We start from the raw sequence: 23,998 nt of genomic DNA on the forward strand, positions 1-23,998 counted from the left end.
TAAGCGTCACCTTTAAGTTTTACTTCTTTATCTCTTTTAAAATTGAATATTTTTAAAAAAATGAATAATCCAATTTGGTCAAAAATAGTCATTACCTACACAATCGTGGGCCAATTGGTTGGCCTTATTGCGAAGCTCACAATTACATAACTACCCCCAGCTCAATCCAAAAGATGATCTAATCTGAACCGTTTCCCAATTCCGTCCTTAAGCTGATTTAATCTCATCCGTCCAATGTCTGATATCCCAGCGGAGGAGTCTTTTAAATCCCTAGAACGACTTACCTAAAAAAGAAAAAAAAAATTCCCTAGAACGAGAAACTCCACGCTAATAATCAGACACTCAAGGTATGCAATTCGTCTCTGGGTCTTGGATCAGATGTGGTTGATTTCTTCAATTATCAGAGTTTTCATGGTCTTACTTGATTACACATAGTCTGGTCTGTTCTTTTACTTTTGGGGTTTGTGTAATTTGCAGCAGTTTGTTTTGAAGTGGGTTTTATGTTATTTAATCGAGCACGAAACAGATTTTCGAATGTTAATTCCAGTAATAGCTGATAATCCCAAGTTACAGCATCATATTCATGTTAGTGTTTCAGAAACTGAATGGATATTTGTAGAAGTTGCAGCATTCTTTGGGATTGTCTCCTTCCGCCAGTTATAATATTCTTTGAATTCCCTGATTCCGAACCATACGGCATATTAACAGTTTTGAGCTAATTAGAGAAGGGTGACCTTCTGTCACTTCTTTGTTTGTTTCACACATTTTTTGATTTGGCACCGGGTGTCCAGGAACAGTGTCCCAACTAATCCCGGGGTGCATAGGCCCTCAGCAATGAGTTTTCCAGAAGTGCACATCAGATAAGTCAAGGATAAAATCCCCTAGTCCAATGGCTCCAAGAGATTATTTGCACCAAGGGAATTTGAACCTTAGGCCTAGAGGGAGCACACCCCCAAGCCCAAAACCTTTACCACTTGAGCCAACCCCTAGGGGTTTTGTTTCACACATTACAATGAATGAGCAACTAGAGCTGGCGTGTTTGAAATAGATTATATTCCCTTGTTCAAGAGATCTTTTGAAAAGAATTTACAATAACAGTAGATTTTTTTTGTTCCTCTCGAAATTCGTTCTGGCTTACATATTAACACACAATTTGGAAGTGGACTACAAACATTTAAAACAGATTGCTGGGAGTTTATCTGTCGCACGCGAAATGTGGACTAAAAGCATTTAAAAGTTCAAATTCTTTGCCAAGAGTTTATCTGATGTACCCTACAAAAGGGCCAAAAACTGCAAGTGAGCCAGAGTGATTTTTGAGAGGAACAAAACTATCTAGAGTGTTCTTTGAGAAAGAGGTTGACTCCCTTCACCCATCACTATGCATGGCCAATGAACTCTTTGCTTAGTTTGTTCTTTTCCTTCTATGGGCTTGGGGCCGATAGTTTGCTTGCTCGATTGGGACATCTATAGGGAATTTGTGGGTTGCAGATGCCTGAAATGAATCATCTGAATCATTGTGTTACTGATGGTACTACTGCATATTTATTGGCTGGGACGACAGTAGGATGAAGGTTGACCAACCCTTCTATGATTCTAATACGCAATTGTGCTCCTTTATTTTGTCATGAAAGAGATACGTATTAGGTTTTGATAGTACTTTCAGTTGGTACACTGCCATAATAAGAGGTATTATAGTTTTTCCTTTTGGGTTAATGGCCCAAAGAGGAGAAGAAATTTAACAAATGATTCAGCTGGTGCTAGTGACGGTTCTGCTATTTATTTTTTCTCTATGATTAAGTACAAGAGGAATACCTCTATGAAAAAGGGGACAATAGATCTTAGAAACGGACTCTTCAACTTAGAAACTGATGGTTGATGCTGTTAAATGTCCAGGTCTTTCTTTTATGTATCATTAGGGAATCCCTTGGTAATTTTGGTATCTTGTTTTACAGAATGAAATGGATTATTTGTTGAGTGCTGCTAAGTTCCCGTGTTGAGGATGTACTTATTATCTTTATATAGAGAGTGTAGAGGCTCAAAGATTTAGAAATTGGTGCTGTTTGCTGAATTAGCTTGGAACTATTTTGAGCATGAGTTACTTTATATCTTTGGGCACAATTATTTTGCTCTATCCGGTGTTTGATGTCTATGAAGTTTTTGGATTGTTTTCATTTTTCAGGATTCAGTTTCCGAACAATCAACTATGTCTTCTTCATATCTCCCAGCAACTACTGATTCTATTGCTCAGGCTTTAGAAGCCAAGACCCCAGCTGAGGCCATCTCTATTCTTTACCGTGTGCTTGAAAACCCATCATCTTCTGCTGACGCCTTACGGATAAAGGAACAGGCAATCACAAATCTTTCAGATCTTCTAAGGCAAGAGAATCGGGCAGAGGATCTCCGAAACCTTTTGACCCAATTGAGGCCCTTTTTCAACTTAATTCCCAAGGCAAAGACTGCAAAAATTGTTCGTGGGATAATTGATGCAGTAGCTAAAATACCAGGCACGTCTGATCTCCAGATTTCCCTCTGCCAAGAAATGGTGCAGTGGACCCGTGATGAAAAGCGAACTTTCCTACGGCAAAGAGTGGAGGCAAGGCTTGCAGCTCTTTTGATGGAAAACAAAGAGTACTCGGAAGCTTTAAATCTCCTTTCTAGCTTAATAAAGGAAGTGAGAAGGCTAGATGACAAGCTTCTGCTTGTGGACATAGACTTGTTGGAGAGCAAGCTCCATTTCTCTTTAAAGAATCTCCCCAAAGCCAAGGCTTCTCTGACAGCTGCTAGAACTGCTGCCAATGCCATATATGTACCCCCAGCTCAACAGGGTACTATAGATTTGCAGAGTGGGATCCTTCATGCAGAAGAAAAGGACTACAAAACTGCTTATAGCTATTTCTTTGAAGCTTTTGAAGCTTTCAATGCTCTTGAAGATCCGAGGGCAGTATTTAGCCTCAAGTATATGCTGTTATGCAAAATCATGGTGAGCCAGGCTGATGACGTGGCGGGAATAATATCATCCAAAGCTGGGCTGCAATATGTGGGACCTGAGCTGGATGCAATGAAGGCTGTGGCTGATGCCCATTCAAAACGCTCTTTGAAGCTTTTTGAGACTGCCCTCAGGGATTTCAAGGCTCAGCTAGAGGAAGATCCTATTGTCCACAGGCACCTCTCTTCTCTGTATGACACGTTATTGGAGCAGAATCTCTGCAGGTTGATTGAACCTTTCTCTAGGGTTGAGATTACTCATATTGCTGAGCTGATTGAGCTACCGGTTGATCATGTCGAGAAGAAATTGTCTCAGATGATTTTGGATAAGAAGTTTGCGGGTACTCTGGATCAGGGTGCTGGATGCCTCGTCATTTTTGACGATCCCAAGATAGATGCAATATATCTGGCTACACTGGAAACCATTTCAAATGTTGGCAAGGTCGTGGATAGCCTCTATGTTAGGTCTGCCAAGATAATGGCATGAGGTTCTAGAGCTATTACCTGTGTCTTTCTAGTTTCTATTTCAAAGCAATTACTGTGTTTTCTCACCTGAGATGCTTCCCTGAATGATTAATGCGTTGTTGTTTAGCCTAAACTCTTTTTCTGGGTTGATTTCCGAGATCCATATTTTCTCTGAGGGAAAATTTTCACATTCTCTTGTCTCACTGTTTTTTCAGGATCACCATTTCAGCAAAAGCTTAAACTCCTTTTCCAAATGAACCAAACTCAAATAAAACTTGTTCCAACCCAGATAACACCTCTTGTATTACAAGCCCTCATAGAAAAGTAAAACCCTTTCATATTCTCAATCTCTTGCCACTGATACCTCCATTCAAGCTTTTTCCCCTGAATGAAGTAAGGTAAGTTTAGCACAAAGCGATCTGAAGTGGAGGGCGAATCAAGGGATTAAAAGAGGGCCAAAGTTGATGATGGTAAGAACAATGTTATTATCGTCATTACAATAATAATAAACTTTGGTCGGATGGCGTCTACCCTTTCTGTCGAAAGGTTAGTGATCGAGATTTTGTTTTCGGCTGAAAAAGGCCCAAACCAAATCACTCGATCAGGATCAGGATACGATCAGGCTAATGTCTTGTTGGCTTCGCAAAGTTATATTTTAGTGTTCGATTATTTTCTGTGAATTATTATTAATATATTAAATTATAAATATTATTATAACACCTCACATTTCCATCTTTCAAGAAATATTAATAGAAAGTGTTTCGTTCTCTTTTTTTAACATTTGGGATCACATTTTTTATTCGAGTTTTAAATTTCTTTAATATTTTAAAGAGATTGTGTTGAACTTGTGAACACTAAAATTGCTAAATTATTTTTTATATATGTTATATATACGAAGGATATGCCATCGGGAGTCTCGGCCCTGAGTGATAGTTTCAAGGGAAATATCTTTCCTCATACACACACTTCACCATGTAACACATACCGGCACGCGAGAAGTGCCAAGCAAATCAGACGTCGGAGTTCAGGCGAGAGATAGCAATATGGGTTTGAAGGTCTGCCATAATACTCTCTTTTCAATCCTTCTTAGAAATCTCGCGTTTTTTTTTTTTATTGGGCAACATATGTTCTTTCGTTGGAAATTATTTCTTGGAAGGAACTTTCTGGTCCTATTTATTTATTTTTGGGTATTGATGATATGACAGAACCCTTAAACGCGCATCACCATCGAGTAGTTTTCCACATTGTTTTTTGTTTAACGATTTAAAGGGATTGCCCATTTTGTTAATATTTGTTGGATTAGACTCAAAAAAGTTTTTTAGGAATTAGTTCAGATCTGGATATTATACTTGTTTCAGGAGAGCAATAAAAGAAGATTACTATTACATCTATAAAAGAATTACACAAAAATAATCACAGAAACTGACGTGATTTCATCTGATCCGTTAAATCTATAAAAATAACTTTATTATATAATGAATCACATCAAACCATATCAATTTGTGTAATTATTTTTATGTAATCTTTTTGTAACTAAAGTATTTTCCTTTTGTAAATTTGCTTTTAGATTATCTAGGAAATTAGATAACATTTTGGATGCACGTACTGGGTGTATGATCTACTATGAAATTACTCAATGCGCATAAGATCAAAGAGAACCATCTTGATCTAGTCTAGGCATGATGAATTGGTATCCGGTATTGGAATTTCAGGTCCTTTATTCATGGCATCATTAATGGGTTCCAATTTCAGTTTTCTGATTTGAATGACTCCCTTCTGCTTTATCTTGGCTTGGGAAAATTAAGATAGATTGAGAATAAAACCCATTCGTAGCAGAGCTACTTAAAAGGAAGAATTGCTTCAATACCTTATAGCTCTTTTGGCGTTTTACATGCATGTAAATGTGTTAACAGTAGGAATGTGCTGGCGTTAATTAATGCAGGAGGAGTTTGAGGAGTATGCTGAGAAAGCCAAGACCCTGCCGGAGAATACCTCAAACGAAAGCAAGCTTATTCTCTATGGGCTGTACAAGCAGGCCACCGTTGGACCAGTGAACACCGGTAAGCATCTGTTGCTTTTTGAGCTAAAAGCTTCTTTCTGAGAAAATTAATTTTCACCCTTTATGGCTTTTTTGTATCTAATTTTCAGGCCGTCCTGGAATGTTCAGCATGAAGGAGAGAGCAAAGTGGGATGCATGGAAGGCTATCGAAGGTAATGGTATTCTGATCTGTTAAAAGGGTGATGAATAGTTTAGTTAACTCTGTTGTGAGAAATATCGAACCTTTTCTTTTCCAGGAAAATCCAAGGAGGAAGCAATGAGTGATTACATAACCGAAGTGAAACAGTTGCAGGAAGAAGCTGTGGCATCTGCCTGATGTTGTCTTCTAAATTGTAGTAACTAAAACAAGCATCTGCAGTTTTCAAACTGGAAATGTGTTGCCTTGATTCCTTAAATATGTTCATTTTCTTGTGTTTGTTAATTTGAGTTGGCCAAAATTCTTGAACCCAATACAGTGCCTGCTTTAACTTAGCTTAAAAAATAGGCTAAGCTGCTTATTTATGTTCAAATATATGGAGGGCCGGTTTGGATAGTAAGATGAGATGGGATGATTTGTAAATAGTAGTAAGATTATTAGTTAAAATTAGATAAGATAAAATGAGATCATGTGAGATAATTTCATCTCATTTCTGTATCCGAACAGGCCTAATTGAATTGAAATTTCTTAGGGGCTAGAGTGAGAAAAAGATAAACACCTAAAATAGGCATCGTAGCATTTATTGAACATTCATGCTTCCTAAAAAATTCACTCAGTTAGTTATAAATATTGTGAGATTCACTTGATATGTCTATCTATCTCACTCTATGACTTAAAGTCTGGTCAATAACTCTATGAGGTTCAAATCCAGCTTAATCCTCTCAAAAAATGGTACGAAAAATAGCATCAGAACCTGAACCATTTGCCTGTATTCGTTTTGATACCATCGCCTAGATTACCATTTAAGCTCTGTCATTGATGAATTTCAGCTTACCAAACAAAGAAGAGTGCCATGTAGTTGAGAGTTAGGTTTGTTTTATTAATTTTCCATGTAGTCTGGAGTGGGGTTTGTTTGAATTCCAGTACCAAATGGACAACGTGAACCACAAAATACCATTAATCTTGAAAAAGAAAAGTTAAAAACTGTTTGACTAACTTTGCTCAATCACCGAAGAGGGACCAACAAACCCACCGGCATGTGACCCACACATGCCGCCCTATATTTCTTCGAGAAATAGGAAGACGAGGAAACAAGCATCTTTATCGGCCGTCCAAAACAGCAAATTTGTATCGCATCTCTACTTATTACGTGATAGGTGGCAACCAATTTATTAGGTCGATGCTCTATTTTCTAGTTTTAATCATTGATGTGTCTCACGCCCTTGCTTTTATTAATATACTCTTTAATAGGGGCAAACTTTATTGGTGGTGTGTAAAGTTTTACTTCTAATGTCTTAAGGAAAGCCTAACCAAGTTTGGATTGAGAGTTTATCTCAATTTATTTTATCTAATTATTACAATTTTTTTAAAAAATAGTCTACTATATCGCCTGCATGTGCCCACTCTGTGTGCCACTTAATGCAAATTGTACTTTTTTTTTCTTTTTTTTTTCAAACATTTAAAAAAAATGCAAATACACCAATAGTTACTTCCGTAACCATTAAAAAAAAAATAAATAAAAATTAAATTCATGAACGGTCAAAATGAGGGAACAAATTGAAGAGGCATAGTAGTATTATTCTTTTCTAAATTTACACACAAAACATAATAAATAATTACACTTTTTCAAATCTCAAAACAATAATAATATTAAAAAATAACATCTTAATAATATTTTATTCAACGTCAACATTCATCTCAACTCACTGTCCAAATCACACCTAAGCCGATCTCTATAACTATTTATGGATATTTTTACTCAGACATAAACTCCACACTATTTCTAATTTTCTATGTTGTTATTAAAAATAAAAAGAAAAAATTTTATATACATTTTAGAATTCATAGAAAAGTTATGCTGGAGCAACATAGAACATGGTTCTCAAGGAAATCCTTGCTGATAAAAGTTGCAGCTTGTCTCTGTCCCTAATGTTTCAGATCTATGTTGACTACATTTTAAAGATGTAATGTTAGGTTAAGATGATATTATTAACAAAGCGGAACTTTCATATACAGGAGACATTTAACTGCCACTTTATTGCTTAGAAAGTATGATACCAAAAGAGCATATGCATATATATTTTTTGTGGATCAAGATGGCTTGAATATTCTATTGAACAAAAGGATACCTTGACATATAATAATCCCTTACACGAGAAGCGCCATCTCTTGCCAGAATCCCTTCAAGATCTCCTATAATTCTGGCCAGCCATATCTCCAAATTCCTCTGGATTTCTTTGAAGTTGTTTATGATCGAGTCTAGAGATATCCTTGTCTTCAGTTTTGCCTGGCTCGCCTCATCCCCATGGTAACTCTTCCCAACTTCAGTTCGTAATGCCATGAGCTTCTGTCCAGTTTCTGATGCGCGCTGCTGAAGTCTAAATGCCTCGAGTAAAAACTCTGTTTGCCTTTGCGTTCGAAACTCTGGACTAAGGGTTGGTTCACTAGGATCACTAGCCTGCTGTAGAAACGAGGAAAGCAACTTTAGTAACATTTTTTTTTTATGTGCCATTACCAAATACCAACAATGGAAATAAAAATCACAACAATTTGTAGCAGCAGGCTGAGGGGTGACTTGTATCCTGAATCTTTCACCAATAATCAGGGTAAACCAGGGAAGTGCTAAAATAGGAAAAAGAGAAAGGAGAATTTGGGGCAGGTGACATCTGATTACAGTGTTACATTTATCATATTTTTGGGTCTCAACAACAAATGGTTGACATACTCTTCCACAGCAAGATACTTTTAAAATAGCTTTGTAGATGCATCATGTAGGATTTTTCCTTTAATTACTTCACAAGGGCAAAGGGAACAGCCTTTTAGTTCCAATTGGTCACTATTACAAGCGGGACCTCTCTCATGCATAGATTTCTCATGTAGCATGATTTATTCAAGTGATAATGTGTCTAAAAGGATCAAATGATGATCAAGACTAGTCATGATGTGTATGAGTAAAGAAGCAATAAACCGGAAGCAGTTGAGCATTACCATTCTTCTGCATAGATCATCAATCTTCCCTGCAAGAGCTTGACATCTCTTTGCTTGCTTCCTCATTAGTGTTGGTACTTTTGATAGATCACTGTTACCCACGCTTACCAAATTCATGAGTTCCTGTTCAAGTAACTTTAGTTTAGAGGCAACTCCAGTTGATTCACCATCTACCTTCCAAGGGGATTCCCTTCTAGGCAAGCAAAAAATGTTTCCCCTTTTGTTAGTCATAAGGTGTTAGCAATACCAATACATTCTTCAGAAATTATCAATGATAGACTTTCAATTTACCTTGGTACAAAATGCTTCATATGATACAATGATTCGAGGGAATCATACTGTAGATCCTGCAAGATGAGACACTTAACTTCAGGTCCATAAGAAATGCCTTCACTCTCTTCACAAATATGGAATTTAAGCATCATTAGTTTATCTAAGGCCATTAGAATATCAAAATAACTTAAGAATTCTACACTATCTATATTAGACCTGGAATCCCAATGAGAGATTAAAGTAGTATCATTCTGCTAATGATAATTAGTTGGCATATATCCAACAAACTCTTTTTTCTTTTTCAGATGTGTATGCATGTGCCATATAGTTATTATCAAGTAAACTCTTTTTGCCCTTTTTGGCCATTTAGCTCTATCTAAAGATGCATCCTCCATCAGACAATTGGAACTTATGTTAGGTCTTCTCTTTATCTATTGGGTGCTTTTCTCTTGAACAAGCATCTTCATCCAATCCCATCCATCAGTTTTCATCAAACAAACCCTAACTATCTTGTACAACTTTCTCTCATCTACTACTCAATAAAGATCGTGGCTACTTTCTTGCAAGTGTACTGAGTCTGAATTATTCTCCATCATGTTGTCCACTCAAGCAGTAGATTCAAATATTTTTTCACCATATAGGCCTCTTCCAAAGGCTAATCTTTTTTTCTTCGTTGTTCAATTATATTCAATTAGAAAACTAGGGGATTCAAAGGCATTGGAAAATAAAGTTAATACCTGGCAGAGGCTAGTTCTTTCCGCCCAAAACTTGGAAGCAGAGGACGCCAACAATTCAGAATCAAATGCATTCTTCTGATGATGACTAAGCTGCGGATGTGGTTCCGGACGCTCATAAACAAAGTTCACTTCAACCGAACTATCTTCCTCTTCCTCCCCAAACTCATGATGATCAACCCTGCTGGTCCTGGACATGAAGCTAATCATCTCATCCCTCTCGCCCACCTCCTTCTCCAGCTCCTCCACCCGCGCCCTGTACTCTGCCTCCCTCTTCTCCAGCTCCGCCACCCTCTCCCTCAGCTCCTCGACCCCCTGAAGAAGCCGCCTCTCCTCCGCCTGCCACGCGTTCCGGTGGCTCGCGAAGATCTCCACCACCCGGGCATTGGCCTTGGAGTCCTCCTTTCTCCGGGACTTCATCTGCCTCAGCTGCTCCTCCGCTTGCAGGAGTCTCAAAGAGAGTTCCCGGACTTGGGTTTCTAGGGCCGGTACCAGGGACATTGTCTTATTGGGAATCAATGCCAGCGACACCGAGAAGCTGAGCCCCAGGTAAGTTCGCACAAGCTTCTTCACTTCCTCTTCTTGTTCTTCGTCTCTGTCTTCTCCCGCGTCCTCCTCTAGTACGGTACCCAGTTCTCCTCCTTTTTCTGCCATTACTTCCTTCGACTCCGAGTTGCAAGACCTTCGAGTCCGAAACCGAGAAGAAAAAGACCTTTTGAGTCCACAAGAAAGAGGCTTTCCTTGCTTTTTATCGGGAATATCCCCCCTCTGAGCCCGTAGCTCCTTTTCTTGGTTGGCTTTCCGACTATGAATTTACGAAAATGGGTCTTGCAGGACATGGAATTAACGAAGGTTGTGTTAACCAATCCGTCATAAAATATCACTGCAATCTCGAGAAATAGATTTTCATTTCAGACCTTGATTCGTACCATCAAAAAATCAGAAGATCAGTTGTACATCAATCTTAAAGATTCTGCCTTCATATATTCACGAAGCCGTTTAGGACAATTAAACTCATCCTGTCCATTTTTAGCTGTTCAGAACTTCAGATTCAATTCTCGTGCTATGATTTCTGCTGTAGGTTGTTTCTAAACGTCATAAGAAAAAGATATCAATGGCATTGCCAAGCCTTCCTTCCATCTTTATATTTTATCTCACGGTTTGTCCCAGTCTGAGCGTGTGGTGCTTTAAAAATGAGGGAAGGGTAAGAAAGGCTTTCTACTTTTCTTCTTCTTTTTCTTCTTCTTTTTCCTTTAAGCTGTATTAATAAGGAGGTTCTTTAACAGCTTTTTGTTTTGTCTATTTCTCCACTTTGGTTGACTTTCATTGTCCAATAGACAATAGCCAGTTAAAGTGGGAGCCTCGGAACCCATATCTGTCTCTCCCTTCTACCCATTAAACTCTTCATTGGGCTGTCAAGATTTTGTTGGATGGATAGTGATTGGGTTATTATTCATTTGTTATTTATAGTGTATTTGAAGTTTTTTATTTTATTATTATATTTTTTTAAGTATTTTTTGAACATCTTTAATTATTAAGAAAAAATTTTAAAAATTATATAATAGTAAAATGGTGGGTATGTTTATTTTTCTCTCTTTTATTTTATATATTCTGATCTATAGAAACGAGTAAATCATACCAGAACAATCTGTCAATCACTGCCAGAGAAAGAAGAGAGAGAGAGAGCATTTGCACTGTGCACAAGGTACAATAATCAATGAATCAACTTGGGGAATTTGATAAAAGGTTGATCTACTGAATCAATGTTTTAATCAAATATTTTTCTTCTTTTATTTTATATATTTTGAGCTAGAGAAAGGAGTAAATCAAATCATTCCCAGAACGATCACTGCCACACACACTCACACAGAGAGCATGTGCACTGTGCAGAAGGTACAATAATCAATGAATCAACTTGGAAAGCTTGATAAAAGGTTGGATCTACTGGATTACCTCAAAAAACAAGTGTCCCATGGAACTATGAGTCTGTGATATCGTGGAGCTGACCCAGCAAATTTATGTTTTGCAACTGCTTGTCTGGAAAAACTCAAAAGAAAAGGACACCCGAAAAAGATGGTTCAAATTTTGGCTCGTGTTTAGAGTGAAATGACCATCCACCTTTTTCATCTCTTGTCTCCCTCTCGTACCAGCTAGTAGAATTGCTTGGATTTAGTATTGTCTTCACAACCAAGATGGCTTGGGCCAGCTGCCTATGGCCCTTGTAATCTTGGATGCATTCTGCACAATCACATGCTTTTTTCGTGTCATTGCAGTTCTAATCTTTGATGTTATATGGATTTAACCCAAAACAAAGATGTCCTTCGGACCCAAAACCCCATACAAATTGTTGCCAAACTCAGTCGCCAACACTTTGCAGGACTCAAGACTCCCAACAGATGGGGCTCACACTGCAGAAACTTATCGGCCCCATCGCATGGCTGTATGCATTTCAATTATGATGCAGAAATCCGCAATGATCATATTCCATTGTTGCATTTCTGCGTAAGGATTCCTCCGGAATTGATGAAGCTCTCCTGCCTTAAAAAAACTCAACCTTAAGATGTTCATCCCAGAATATGAGTAGACGAATCATTTTACAAAGCGCTGCTCAGCCATGAGCTTATCTGTGATTTTTAAATCTCCTCCATCATTCAGAGCATCGTCTCTGCTTTCTGAGTATTTATTTGAAAAAGCAAAAATGGTTAGTAATTGTTTCAGGCTACCCATTACAGTCTGAAGTTCAGGGTTGATCTTGGTTGCGATTGTTAAAGATGAAAAATGTCTGCTTGAATCAAGTTCTTACATTTTTTTCAGAGAGAGAGAGAGAGAGAGAGAGAGAGTACAACATAGTTATGAAAGCGAGAGACAGTATAATTGTTTGGCTTAAAATACTTGTCGACGCCTGCAAAATATCAAACATCTATCCCATTTAGCCGACCATGTTACAGAGGTGGAGATTGATACCTTCTCCGTCTGTTCACTCAAATTAAATGGTGTAATTGAAGAGAGATAAATACAGTATTTATTAAGCTTGCATTCCGTAGTGAGTTATTCTTAAGTATTCAATAAATAGTAATTAGAAAGTAATTATAGAATATTAAATAATAATAATAAATAGATAATAAATAATAATTAGATATTCTCAGCTATAATATCCCAATATCCAAACTAGGCTAGTAACTTTTTATCTGCATTTTTTCTTCAAGACTGCCCATCACTTTTTTGGAGTCGGTTCAGCACTATATTTCTGAAATTGTGCCTGATTCATATAAATTTTTGTTCTAATTCGTGAGAAATTTGGTGGGATCAACATCAGCACTTCAACTAGATTAGGGTACTAACCATTCGATGATAAAAACCAAAACAACTCTTTTGATTACACCATAAACATGCGAAGACCACATCAATCTGTCTTAGAGGACCATGTTTCCATAAAAGATAAATACTTTTTTTAATCCTAATTCTTATTATTTATAATTAAATTTGATGATGTGATATAAAGGGGATCAAATATTTTAAACTCACAATGAGTTTCTAAGCCCAGCCCAAGATGAAGGGCCTCCACTAGAAGACAACAAAATAAGAGAGGAATGACAATATGTCAGGAGGGAAATGAGAGATGATGTAACATGAAGGAATGAGATATTGAAAATAAAATAGGGAAACAAGACGATTTGAGAGGGACTTTTGAGGGCTTCTTCCATATGACTTTTTGGCCAGACTACAATTTTTAGAGCTTCTTCAACCTCACGACAAAGACTTCAGCAATATCATCTCTCCAATAAGATAGACTTCTAATTTTCATTGTACAGTAAGGATAAGATACTATGAGAGACTGTAAAATAATTGTATTATAGTAGATTTTCTCATCCTCAAACTCCCGTGGATGTAGGCATTATGTCGAATCATATAAATTTGTGTATTTCCATCTTTTTTTTTTATTTTTCCTGCATTTATTTTTTATTCATTGCCTTGGATGTATGCACGAACACCATTCAGTTGCACCAAACCACCATCAGGTGTTCCAAATCACACCGATCAAGGCCCAAATAGTCTCAGCGGGCCGGTAATGACTTTTTCCCCCCTTCCAACCTATTGCGTTATTTTTAAGCATTAACATGATATATATTAAGTGATAATAATCAGACTCATCTACATCATTCGATCTAGGATCTAACAGTTAGAAATGACACAATTGAGAAAAAAGCATGACTGGTTGAGATCAGAGAACCAGAAACAGAAGCACGTCTAGAACAATTAGGATTATAATGAAGAGTATCGTTGCTCATTCCTAAAATATACAAATATTTCTTCTTCTCATTTTAAACCATGTCATCCTAATAACAAATGTTGATATATTTATAAGACTTTGCTTTTGCTTTCTTGGCAAAATTTTAGAAATTTGACATCTTCTCAAGAGGATCATATAAAAAACAGGACTAAAGAATAACAGTGATATTAATCTATTTAGCAAGCTCAGGAAAAAAAAATATGAGGACAAATGCCATCTTAATATGACATGATTTTAGTATTGAAATTTTATATTTGAAAGCGAGTGCCAGTGTATAAAGCACACCCTCTATTTAATTGACATGACAATACTTGATTTGCTAGAAAAAAATAAATTTAAAATATATTACTAGCCAAGTCTTCTTATGTCGATAAAATAGAGGGTGTACTTTGCATACCGACTTCCAAGTAAAAGAATTCTTTAGTGGTTAGCATGACAATACAATCTCTAGAGCATTAGTATTGGTGTAGCCAAATGTAAATGCAAACTAAAAGTTAGCTAACAACTCCACTAAATTGTCTACATTGGAATTAGGGGTGTAATCGGTTCGGTTCGGTCCGGTTTTAGACAAAATCTAGGACTAAACCGGTATGTACCGGTTTTATATTTTCCAAAACCGATTATACACCGGTTACCCTCCTAAACCGGTACCTCCGATTTTACCGATTTTTGGTCCGGTCTGGTCCGATTTTTCAATTTTTTTTAAAATGTAAATTTCACAATTTATCATTAAAAATTTGTTTATAAAAAAAAATTTGATTTAAAAAAAAAATTGTTTTATACTTTTATAAATATCTTAGACTATATAATAGTATTAATATTAGACTATTGGTATAGTTATAAGTTATATATTAGTATTAGTTATAAACTATATATTTAATATTAGTATTAGTTATAAACTTGTAGTATTAATTATAAGTATAACTATAGACATTAGTCTATATTAGACTATTAGTATTAGTTATAAACTTTTAGTGATTTAGTATTAACATTTTATGTAATAATTTATAAATTATAATAAGAAATTATTTCATATATGAATATATATAATTATATATATATATATAAATTTCACATAAAAATTTATAATTATGTGAAATTTATAATTATACATAATATATAAAACTTATATATATTAATATATATATAATATTTTGTATAAAAATTATATATACAATAATACAAATATTATTTTTTATATATATTTTTTATCAACCGGTTCGGTCTGAAAAATCCTAAACCGGCCGATTTTCACATTCTAAGAACCGGTCCTAGACCGGACCGGTTCAAAACCGGTAAAATTTTTTTGCTTACACCCCTAATTGGAATAGACAAACGCAATTTTTTTGCTTACAAGTTACAGTAATTCCACATATTTGTATGGTTAATCTTTCCCATTTATTAAATAATTTATAAATAATTTATCTCCCCCCTATCTCTCTCTCTCTCCACATAAGCCCTTAGTTATTTCTCTCGATAGAAGCTTAGCCAAAAGTTATTTTATTCATTATTTTTCACAGGGCTCATGCACAGTACCGCTTTTTCCCTCGAGTTTTTTTCAGGTCTAAAACCGGCCTAGGACATTGGATGAATGCCTTGTTGATTTTTGAAGATATTGTCTGCATCAATAATTGTTTTTCTCAGAGAAGACAATTCATTAACGCAAATAAAATAGATACATCAGTTCAAAAAATAGAAGTTAATATAAAGAATAAGAGACAATAACGGGGGTTCTTTCCTACTATGAAATCTAACAAACACTGTGAAACTTTAATTAGAGGAATGCTGCTAGTAATATTATTGGAAGCTACCCATTTTGCAATGGCATGCGCATATCGATTATGAGATCAATGTATTTTTTTTACTTTCCAATCTTGTGTCACTTATGGTACATTCTGCTATCCAGTCTTGAGTTTTTTCTAACTCTGTGTATGCTGATAACGTTCTTTGAGAATCCCCTTCAATTGAGATGTTCAATATATTTATGGAATGTGCTTCTTTAACTCCTGAAAACGCTGCCCTTGCTTCCCCTAGATTTGGGTTGCAAATTCTTATATGTTCGGCCACTATGAAAATTATCTCCCCTGTGTGTGATTTGCAAACTACAATTGGGGTGCTACCACATGGTATTACCGCCACATCAAAGGTGATTGAGAATTTACCTATGGGAGGGGGAATCCATCTTTTTTCTACCCCTTTATTTTTTCCAGTCGAATCTCATGCATTACAATGGTCGCTATAAGAATCATTTAGTTTAACAACAAATTGTTCTATAGAGAGGTTTAGAGAGTCATGCATAATCTGATTTCTATAAAACTATAAGTTATCCATAGCAATCACAACAAAAATTTGAAACTTGTGGATTTAAGTATCCAAATTTGAAGGTTATGAACCGAATCCAATATGCACCTAATCCAAGTTTGAAGATTGTGACCTATAGCTGAGATGCTAAGGGGCCATGTTGATTGTCTCCAAATAATTTTAGAGCAAGGGCACTCGAAAAAGATGATAGGCGGTTTCTTCAACAGAATTGCAGATGAGACACAAATTTTATAGTTATTAGTGTTAAATATGATCATTGAAAATATGATTGTTTAGATAATAATTTAATTATAATTTGATTATTAATTAGCATACGATCGATATAATTGTAAAATATGAAAAATTTAATGTAACACCCATTTCTCGTAGGCTATGAGTGTCACGTATTTTTCATAAAAATAAACCTGGCAAGAGATCTCAAATTTCATAAATGAAATTAGAAATTTATTTTGTAGAAAAAGGTCTAATAAAATGTCTTACAAACATATTAAATGAATAAACTGAATAAATTCATGTCATAAAAACATGTTTTATTTTAGAAAGTCTGAAACTAAAATTAACTGCTCCTTCAATTCCTGGCCTGTCTGCTCGTATTCATCATTCTCACCTGGGTGGTTAAAAACATGAAAAAAAACTAAAATGAATCGAAGACTCAGCAAGAAATTCATCACAACGTAAACATAATAAATATAAGGTTTTCATAAAAAATTTCATGTTGAGAGTTTAAAATTCACGAGTGTTCATACTGATACTTATGCTATATATGACTGATTTAACTGACTAATTTATCTGATTTAACTAATTTATCTGACTGACCAACACATTTAACCATGTGTGCGAGGTTGTGCACCGGCCCCACATCCCGCGGCCGCAAGAAGAGTCACTGATAGTATTCTGGCATACTATGGTGGACCACGCTTGAACCAGTGGCTTGCACATCCACCCTGAAAACTGAATTTGCATTGGTACCATGCATCTGAATGGCCATCTAATTAATTGATCTTATCCTATATTGCACTTGAACTTAAGATAGCTTATGTGTCTTATACACATGAGATGCATGACATGATACATACATAATTATAATTTATAAATTTGAACATGATGTGGAATGACATGATCGTATGCTGTGGTGGATGACATGTTTGCATATGACATTAGTGGTTCATAAATAATGGTTGTCAATGAACTGGCTTGAATAATACTTATATGTAAGTTGAACTGTGATGATTCTAATTTATGATCAAATTACTTACCTCGCCGCGCTTCTTCTTGAATAACACTTCGTAACTCGACACCTATATGCAATAATAACTATCACTAAATTTATTTGGAAACAATATTTACTAATATCCTACTAAATTAAATTCACAATCTAAAAGATAACCAAATAAATCTTTGTGTAACATCATAATCAATAAATCTTAGTATTTAAATTACTTACATACTAATAACATATTATAATTTAGTAGAATATTTGAGTTATTTTAAAATAATTCCTAAAACTTCAATTCTTAAACTAAGTTTCATTTCTTAATATAATTATTAAATCTTATAAGAAACCTAATAAATACTAATATTGTTTAAATATTCTTAATATAATAATTTTATTAAAATTATACTAAATAAACAAATGAATTTTAATAAAATATTAGGCTCAATAATATGCTTTAAAATACATTTCAAATTCTTTAAGCATTTCCTTATAAAAATGAGTTTATGACTAATATATTTATTTAATAAAACTAAACTCAACCAGAGATATTAAGCTCAATAAAATCACTAAAACAATTATTGAAACATAATAAAGTCAAGCCCAATTTAAAATACAAATCTATTACATGTCTAAACCTCAAGCTCAGCCCACAAGGAAATTAGTCCACCAGATATAAACACCGAACAAGTTAAAACAAGGGCCATATGACCTTTTAAAACACTAGTTTATCAAAATGAGCCCAGGCCCGTTTGTGAATCAAAGGTTCCTTAAGAACTTAAGAAGCCAAAATACACTGACAGAGCAAAGAAATGTCGTGTGAGAGAAATAGAGGGCTTGTGGAAGTGGGAGAGAGGCTCACGGGGCCAAAACTCACCGAGGGAGGGGGTTGAGGCGATTGTAGCTTTGGGTGACTGGAAGTGGGAGAGAGAGAGAGAGAGAGAGAACTGTAAAACCAAAAAGCTAAGGAGAGAAACTAGTGGTCGATGGCGGTGGGCTTACCAGAAGGGAGTGGGCTCAACGGGGCTACACTGGTTGGCGGTTTCTGTGTCGTCGGATAGGTGGTTCAGTGCCTCTTGAGGTGGCTACTGTGGAGGAGGGCGACGACTCTGTTTCGAACGTAGAAAACAGAGGTTCACAAACAAATAATTTCGCGAAGAGGGTGGATCAGAGGCTTACTGTGTTTGGGGAACTCTTGGCCTTACATGGTGGTTGAGAGTGGGGAAAGGCTCATGATGTGGAGAAGTTCCAGTGGGGTGGCTCACGACTTTGAGTTTCTCCTCTCGTATATGGGGTAAACAAAATTTATAAATGTAGAAAATATAGAAAAATAAAAGGAAACCTAGAGGAATAGAGACGTGCATATGCACGAGAGTGGAGACGTGCGGAGTGGAGAAAAATTGCTCATCAACAGAGTCGGTTTCAATGTTAACAACTAATTTCGAGAAACGTACGGGTTTTGAAGTTTAAAGTGTTTAAATAAAGGCTAAAATCAAAAGATGAGGTTAGGATTACAAATTCAAAAGATAGGGATGAAGGTTACGGGTGAGGATAGGAAGAATAAAATTTAAATTCAACCAAAATTCTAAAATCTGAAAAAACTATAATCATAATAATAATAGAAAAAATTTACTAGAAAATTTACTTATATACCCTAAATCCAAAACTAGTATGTTACATTTAAATTAGATAAAAAAATAAAAAATATTAAATTAATAATATTTTTTTACAATTTTAGCTAATAGATGGATAATCAAATATATGATTAGGTTTTGAATGGAATAAACAAAGAGCAAAACATATGATATAAGCTAAATTCTAAATTTGCCTTTGCCTATTCTAATTCTAATGCTAATACTCTTAGAAAGGTAGTTAGTTGCATCCTAACTTTACTGACCAAAAGACCAAAAAAACCAGACAGTAGACAAACAATCACAACATAAATATACAGTCCAAAACAAATCATAAGGATAAAACTGTAATCGAGTAATTGTCTCATCAAACAAATTACACTTCCTGAAAAATTATATTCATCATTTCTATATACCACATATCATATTTTTATTTTTATTTTTTAATCTTATCAAATGTATAGTATATAAATGATGAGTAGAAGAATTCAATAAGTTTAAAAAGAATAAAATTAAAAAAAAATTTCTGAAAAATTATATTCATAATTTCCATATACTAAACACCATATTTTTTACTTTTTTATTTATTTTTTAAGTTTACTAAATGTGTAATATATGGATGATGAGTAGAAAAATTTAATAAATTTAAAAAGAATAAAAATTTTAAAAAAATAATTTAATTTTTTTTTTTAAATATATAAGGTGTGATATAGGAAAATAATAAATAGCAAAACCCTAAAATACACTTCCCAGTTAGGAGGTTAGGAGGTACATGGAGACCTAAACGTGACACGTCTACCAAATGTATACCATTTTTTTCCTTTCCTTGAGACCAAGAGCCAAAATCAAAACGCAAGGAATAAGAGGCTAGTTCTGAAAACGTGAAGAAGGCTGGAGCGGAGAGTATTAGCCCAATCTTCAGGATCTTCCCAAAACCCTCCCGGGGCCCTCCCTTCCTCTCTGGTTGTTTCAGTAGTTTCTTCCATATGCACGGGCTCTCACGAAGCTCTCTCTCCGGTTTCTTGCAGACCGGCGATGGCGCACGTTACAGGAACGCCGCCGCTCCGATTTCCTGCTCCTCACGACTTTTTGATTCCGTATGCTTTTCGGTTCTCTGATCGATAAACTTTCTAATCAATAGTTCTTAAAAACTGTTTAAAAGAAACGAATATATATATATATATATATATATATATATACACATTTAAATTTTGGTCGGAAATTCCAGTTTTAAGACGTTTTGAGTGAAATATTGTCGAAATGTAGATTTGCGGTTTCTCTTTTATGCGTGCTAATGCCCTTTTGCGTGTCTCTATATGTGTGTCGATTGCCATTTTCTTTGGGCATGATATCTTGATGTTTCTGATCCGTAGTAGGTGGGAGAGAGTGAGTCCAGGAGTCGTTGGTACTCTGTGTTAAGTGCTAGAAGGAGTCATGTCATCAAATATTCAACTCAAGTAAACTTGAAGGACACCTCGTTTCCGGGCAATCAATATGAGTCCACTGCTGCAGCACCCTATGTGTCGGCCTTACCAGCTGAGAAATTTGAATTCTATAAGAGAAACTTTGACAAAGACTTGGATTCATTACCATCTTCATGCTTTATAACAGAGGTAATAAGCATTATATTTTTGTATGGTAATGATTTGGAAATGTTTGCTTGTCCTCTATTGACGTGTTTTTCAAAATATTAGTTCCGTCTAAAATGGGCGACAATTAGCTATAGTTAAATGAGGAAACTACAGCTAAGTGTAGGCTCTACTCCTGATGTATGCGATTATTTGTAGCATCTATTATTTCATCATGGTGCCTCTCTTTCTGAGCTGAATTGCCGGGTGAAATAGTTTTTCAATCTGTACTCTATGCGCCAGCCATCGCTTCCATAAGAAAGGAGAACGTAATCAATCCCAAGACCAAACATGTAAGGCTTTATGAGAAACAGCGGCTTGTTTCTGGTGACTTCGAAGGAAAAGTGATAAAAAAATATTGCTAAAGTTTGGACAAGAGAGGAATGCAATTTAATAACATATGTAAAAATATAATGTCAAGTTGTGGTGCTAATTTTTTTTACTTTTCAAAAAACGTTGTGGTGAAATAATTGTTTTAATTTTTTCTTGAATAGTTCCTGCAATATCTAAGCTTTGTGAAAAGTGTTGTGGCCTCAACGAACCTTCCACTTAATGTCCCGCGTGAGATTCTTGCAGAGAGTCAAATTGTAAGCAGCATTGTCTTTTTAACCTTTTTAGGGGGTTGTAAAATTGTTTGTTATATCATACTAATTTTTGTTTCTATGCCTTCCTGAAGGTACAAATTATGAGAAAACCCATCAAAACCTCATCTTCGATTCACCTTCGAAACCTCCTTTCTCAATCGGGTTCCCACCATTTTCGGGGATTCTCATCCAAACCCAACTTTTCGTTCACACCCTTTGAAGACCCTCCCCCTAATCTAGTCTCCAAAATTTGTAACATCCTCTCTGGTCCCCAATGGGAAAAGAACCCCCAACTCAAAACCTTGAGCCCCAAACTCAAACCCTACCATGTATCCAAGATCCTTGAAATCCATAACAACACAGACTCAGCCTTGCGCTTCTTCTATTGGGTCTCTAACCGGCATTTCTACGTACGTGATATGAGCTGTTTTATATCGATGCTCAATAGGCTTGTGCAGGACCGCCAATTTGCGAAAGCAGACCACGTGAGAATCCTTATGATCAAAGCTTGTCAGAATGAGGACGATCTCAAGCGGGCTATGTCATATTTCAACGAGATAAGTGGAACTGGTTTTGAATTTACTCTGTATAGCTTCAATACGCTTTTAATTCAGTTGGGAAAATTTGATATGGTTTTTGTAGCACAAGATGTATATTATAAGATGTTGAACAGCAGGATTAGGCCAAGTTTGCTGACATTCAATACTATGATTAATATATTATGTAAGAAGGGTAAGGTGCAAGAGGCAGAGTTGGTTTTGAGTAAGGTTTTTCAGTATGATATGTGCCCAGATGTGTTTACATATACATCTTTGATTCTTGGACACTGTAGGAATGGTAATTTGAGTGCAGCTTTTGGGGTTTTTGATAGAATGGTGATGAAGGGGTGTGACCCAAATTCCGTTACATACTCAACCCTTATTAATGGCCTATGCAATGATGGGCGGGTGGACGAGGCATTGGACATGATTGAAGCAATGATTGAGAAAGGGATTGAGCCAACTGTGTATACTTATACGGTTCCAATTACTTCCTTATGTGAAGCTCAGCGTGTGAATGATGCGATTGAGCTGGCTGGAAGTATGAGGAAGAGGGGATGTATTCTCAATGTTCACACACATACAGCATTGATTAGTGGGTTGTTTCGAGCTGGGAAACATGAGATTGCAATTGGGATATACCACAAGATGTTGAGGAATGGTTTGGTTCCAAGCACAGTAACATTTAATGCTTTGATAAATGAGTTTTGTGCTGGAGGAAGATTTGGTGTTGCGTTGAAGATTTTTTATTGGATGGAAGGCCATCGTATGGCACTGAATGTTCAAACATACAACGAGATTATAAAAGGATTTTGCTTGCTGGGTGATGTTCAGAAGGCAATGGTCCTTTTCAACAAAATGCTCAAAGCTGGTCCCCCTCCAACCGTGGTTACATACAACACACTCATCAATGGGTACCTTAAATTAGGAAACACGAACAATTCTATTAGACTATTGGAGTTGATGAAGGAGAGTGGTTGTGAACCAGATGAGTGGACCTACAGCAAACTTATCTCGGGGTTTTGTGAGGGTGGCAAGTTGGATCTTGCATCTAGTCTTTTCCATGAAATGGAGAAAAGAGGTATTAGTCCAAACCAGGTCTGTTACACTGCTATGATAAGTGGATACTGTACAGTGGGTAAGTTAGATATTGCCCTAACATTGTTTGAGAAGATGGAGGAAAGTGGTTGCCATCCAAGTGTTGAAACCTACAATGCCATTGTCAGTGGGTTGTCCAAAGATAATCGCTTTTCTGAAGCTGAAAAGACTTGTATCAAGATGGCAGAGCAAGGCTTACAGCCTAATGTCATTACCTACACATCTTTGATTGATGGGCTATGTAGAAATGGTAGGACTGAGCTTGCATTCAAGATATCCCATGAAATGGAAAAAAGAAATTGCTCACCAAATCTGTACACATATAGTTTACTTATTTATGGGTTATGTCTAGAGGGAAAAGCTGATGATGCGGAGGGGTTACTTGAAGAAATGGAGAGGAAAGGATTGGTTCCCGATGAGGTGACATATACATCACTTATGGACGGTTTTGTTATGCATGGTAAGCTAGATCATGCATTCTTACTTCTTAGGAGAATGATTAACATGGGCTGCAAACCCAACTACAGAACATTGTGTGTGTTGTTGAAAGGGTTGCAAAGGGAGTATAAGTTGCTCACAGAAAAGGCTGTGGCACAACATGAAGCAGTGTACAATTGCAGCTCAGACGAGAGATATACCAATTTTGAAGTTTTATGTAATTTCTTAACTAGATTGTCAGAGAATGGATGTGACCCTACTGTTGATACCTACAGTACTCTGGTGACAGGCTTGTGCAGAGAAGGCAGATCTTGGGAGGCAAGTCAATTGATGGAAAACATGAAGGAGAGAGGCTTGTGTCCTAATCAAGAAATTTACGACTCAATGCTGGTTGCTCATTGCAAGAACTTAGAACTGGACCATGCTCTGAAAATCTTCAACAAAATGACAATTAGAGTCTTGGAGCCCCGCTTATCAATCTACAAAGCACTTATTTGTGCTCTCTGCAGTGCAAGTCGGGTAGAAGAGGCTCAAAGTTTTTTTAAGAGCATGCTTGAGAAAGGATGGAATAATGATGAGATTGTTTGGACAGTATTGGTTGATGGATTGCTGAA

At 36.1% G+C, this 23,998-nt stretch overlaps 4 protein-coding genes across 5 annotated transcripts in view; 3 read left to right on the forward strand and 1 right to left on the reverse strand.

Moving 5' to 3' along the window:
• Positions 1–236: 236 nt before the first annotated feature.
• On the forward strand, positions 237–3,640 carry LOC109014234 (26S proteasome non-ATPase regulatory subunit 11 homolog). Its single transcript, XM_018996613.2, has 2 exons — positions 237–347; positions 2,180–3,640. Exon 2 carries the CDS (start codon positions 2,204–2,206, stop codon positions 3,470–3,472), a length of 1,269 nt encoding a protein of 422 aa, XP_018852158.1. The 5' UTR covers positions 237–347; positions 2,180–2,203; the 3' UTR covers positions 3,473–3,640.
• A 92-nt stretch (positions 3,641–3,732) lies between these two features.
• Positions 3,733–6,045, forward strand: LOC109014240 (acyl-CoA-binding protein-like). Its single transcript, XM_018996620.2, has 5 exons — positions 3,733–3,920; positions 4,349–4,505; positions 5,393–5,510; positions 5,599–5,661; positions 5,746–6,045. The coding sequence occupies exons 2-5, from the start codon at positions 4,494–4,496 to the stop codon at positions 5,823–5,825; spliced, it is 273 nt and encodes a 90-aa protein (XP_018852165.1). The 5' UTR covers positions 3,733–3,920; positions 4,349–4,493; the 3' UTR covers positions 5,826–6,045.
• Positions 6,046–7,454: 1,409 nt separating this feature from the next.
• On the reverse strand, positions 7,455–10,841 carry LOC109014235. Of its 2 annotated transcripts, none has more exons than XM_018996615.2 (4): positions 9,644–10,841; positions 8,925–8,980; positions 8,634–8,823; positions 7,455–8,106 (listed from the first exon to the last, which is right to left on the reverse strand). In XM_018996615.2, the coding sequence occupies exons 1-4, from the start codon at positions 10,292–10,294 to the stop codon at positions 7,756–7,758; spliced, it is 1,248 nt and encodes a 415-aa protein (XP_018852160.2). In that variant the 5' UTR covers positions 10,295–10,841; the 3' UTR covers positions 7,455–7,755. The 2 variants fall into 2 exon arrangements, with proteins under 2 accessions (XP_018852160.2, XP_018852159.2); XM_018996614.2 differs by having other exon boundaries at positions 8,634–8,826; positions 9,644–10,830.
• Positions 10,842–19,900: 9,059 nt separating this feature from the next.
• Positions 19,901–23,998, forward strand: part of LOC109014231 (pentatricopeptide repeat-containing protein At5g65560-like) — an 18,820-nt gene continuing 14,722 nt past the window's right edge. Inside the window, exons 1-4 of the mRNA XM_035693923.1 lie at positions 19,901–20,194; positions 20,474–20,710; positions 21,220–21,312; positions 21,402–23,981. Of these exons, the coding sequence (XP_035549816.1) occupies positions 20,084–20,194; positions 20,474–20,710; positions 21,220–21,312; positions 21,402–23,981 (3,021 nt within the window). The 5' untranslated portion in view covers positions 19,901–20,083. The remainder of the gene's footprint in view (positions 20,195–20,473; positions 20,711–21,219; positions 21,313–21,401; positions 23,982–23,998) is intronic.

Source organism: Juglans regia, chromosome 9 (assembly GCF_001411555.2).
Source record: "Juglans regia cultivar Chandler chromosome 9, Walnut 2.0, whole genome shotgun sequence".
Lineage (NCBI taxonomy): Eukaryota > Viridiplantae > Streptophyta > Magnoliopsida > Fagales > Juglandaceae > Juglans > Juglans regia.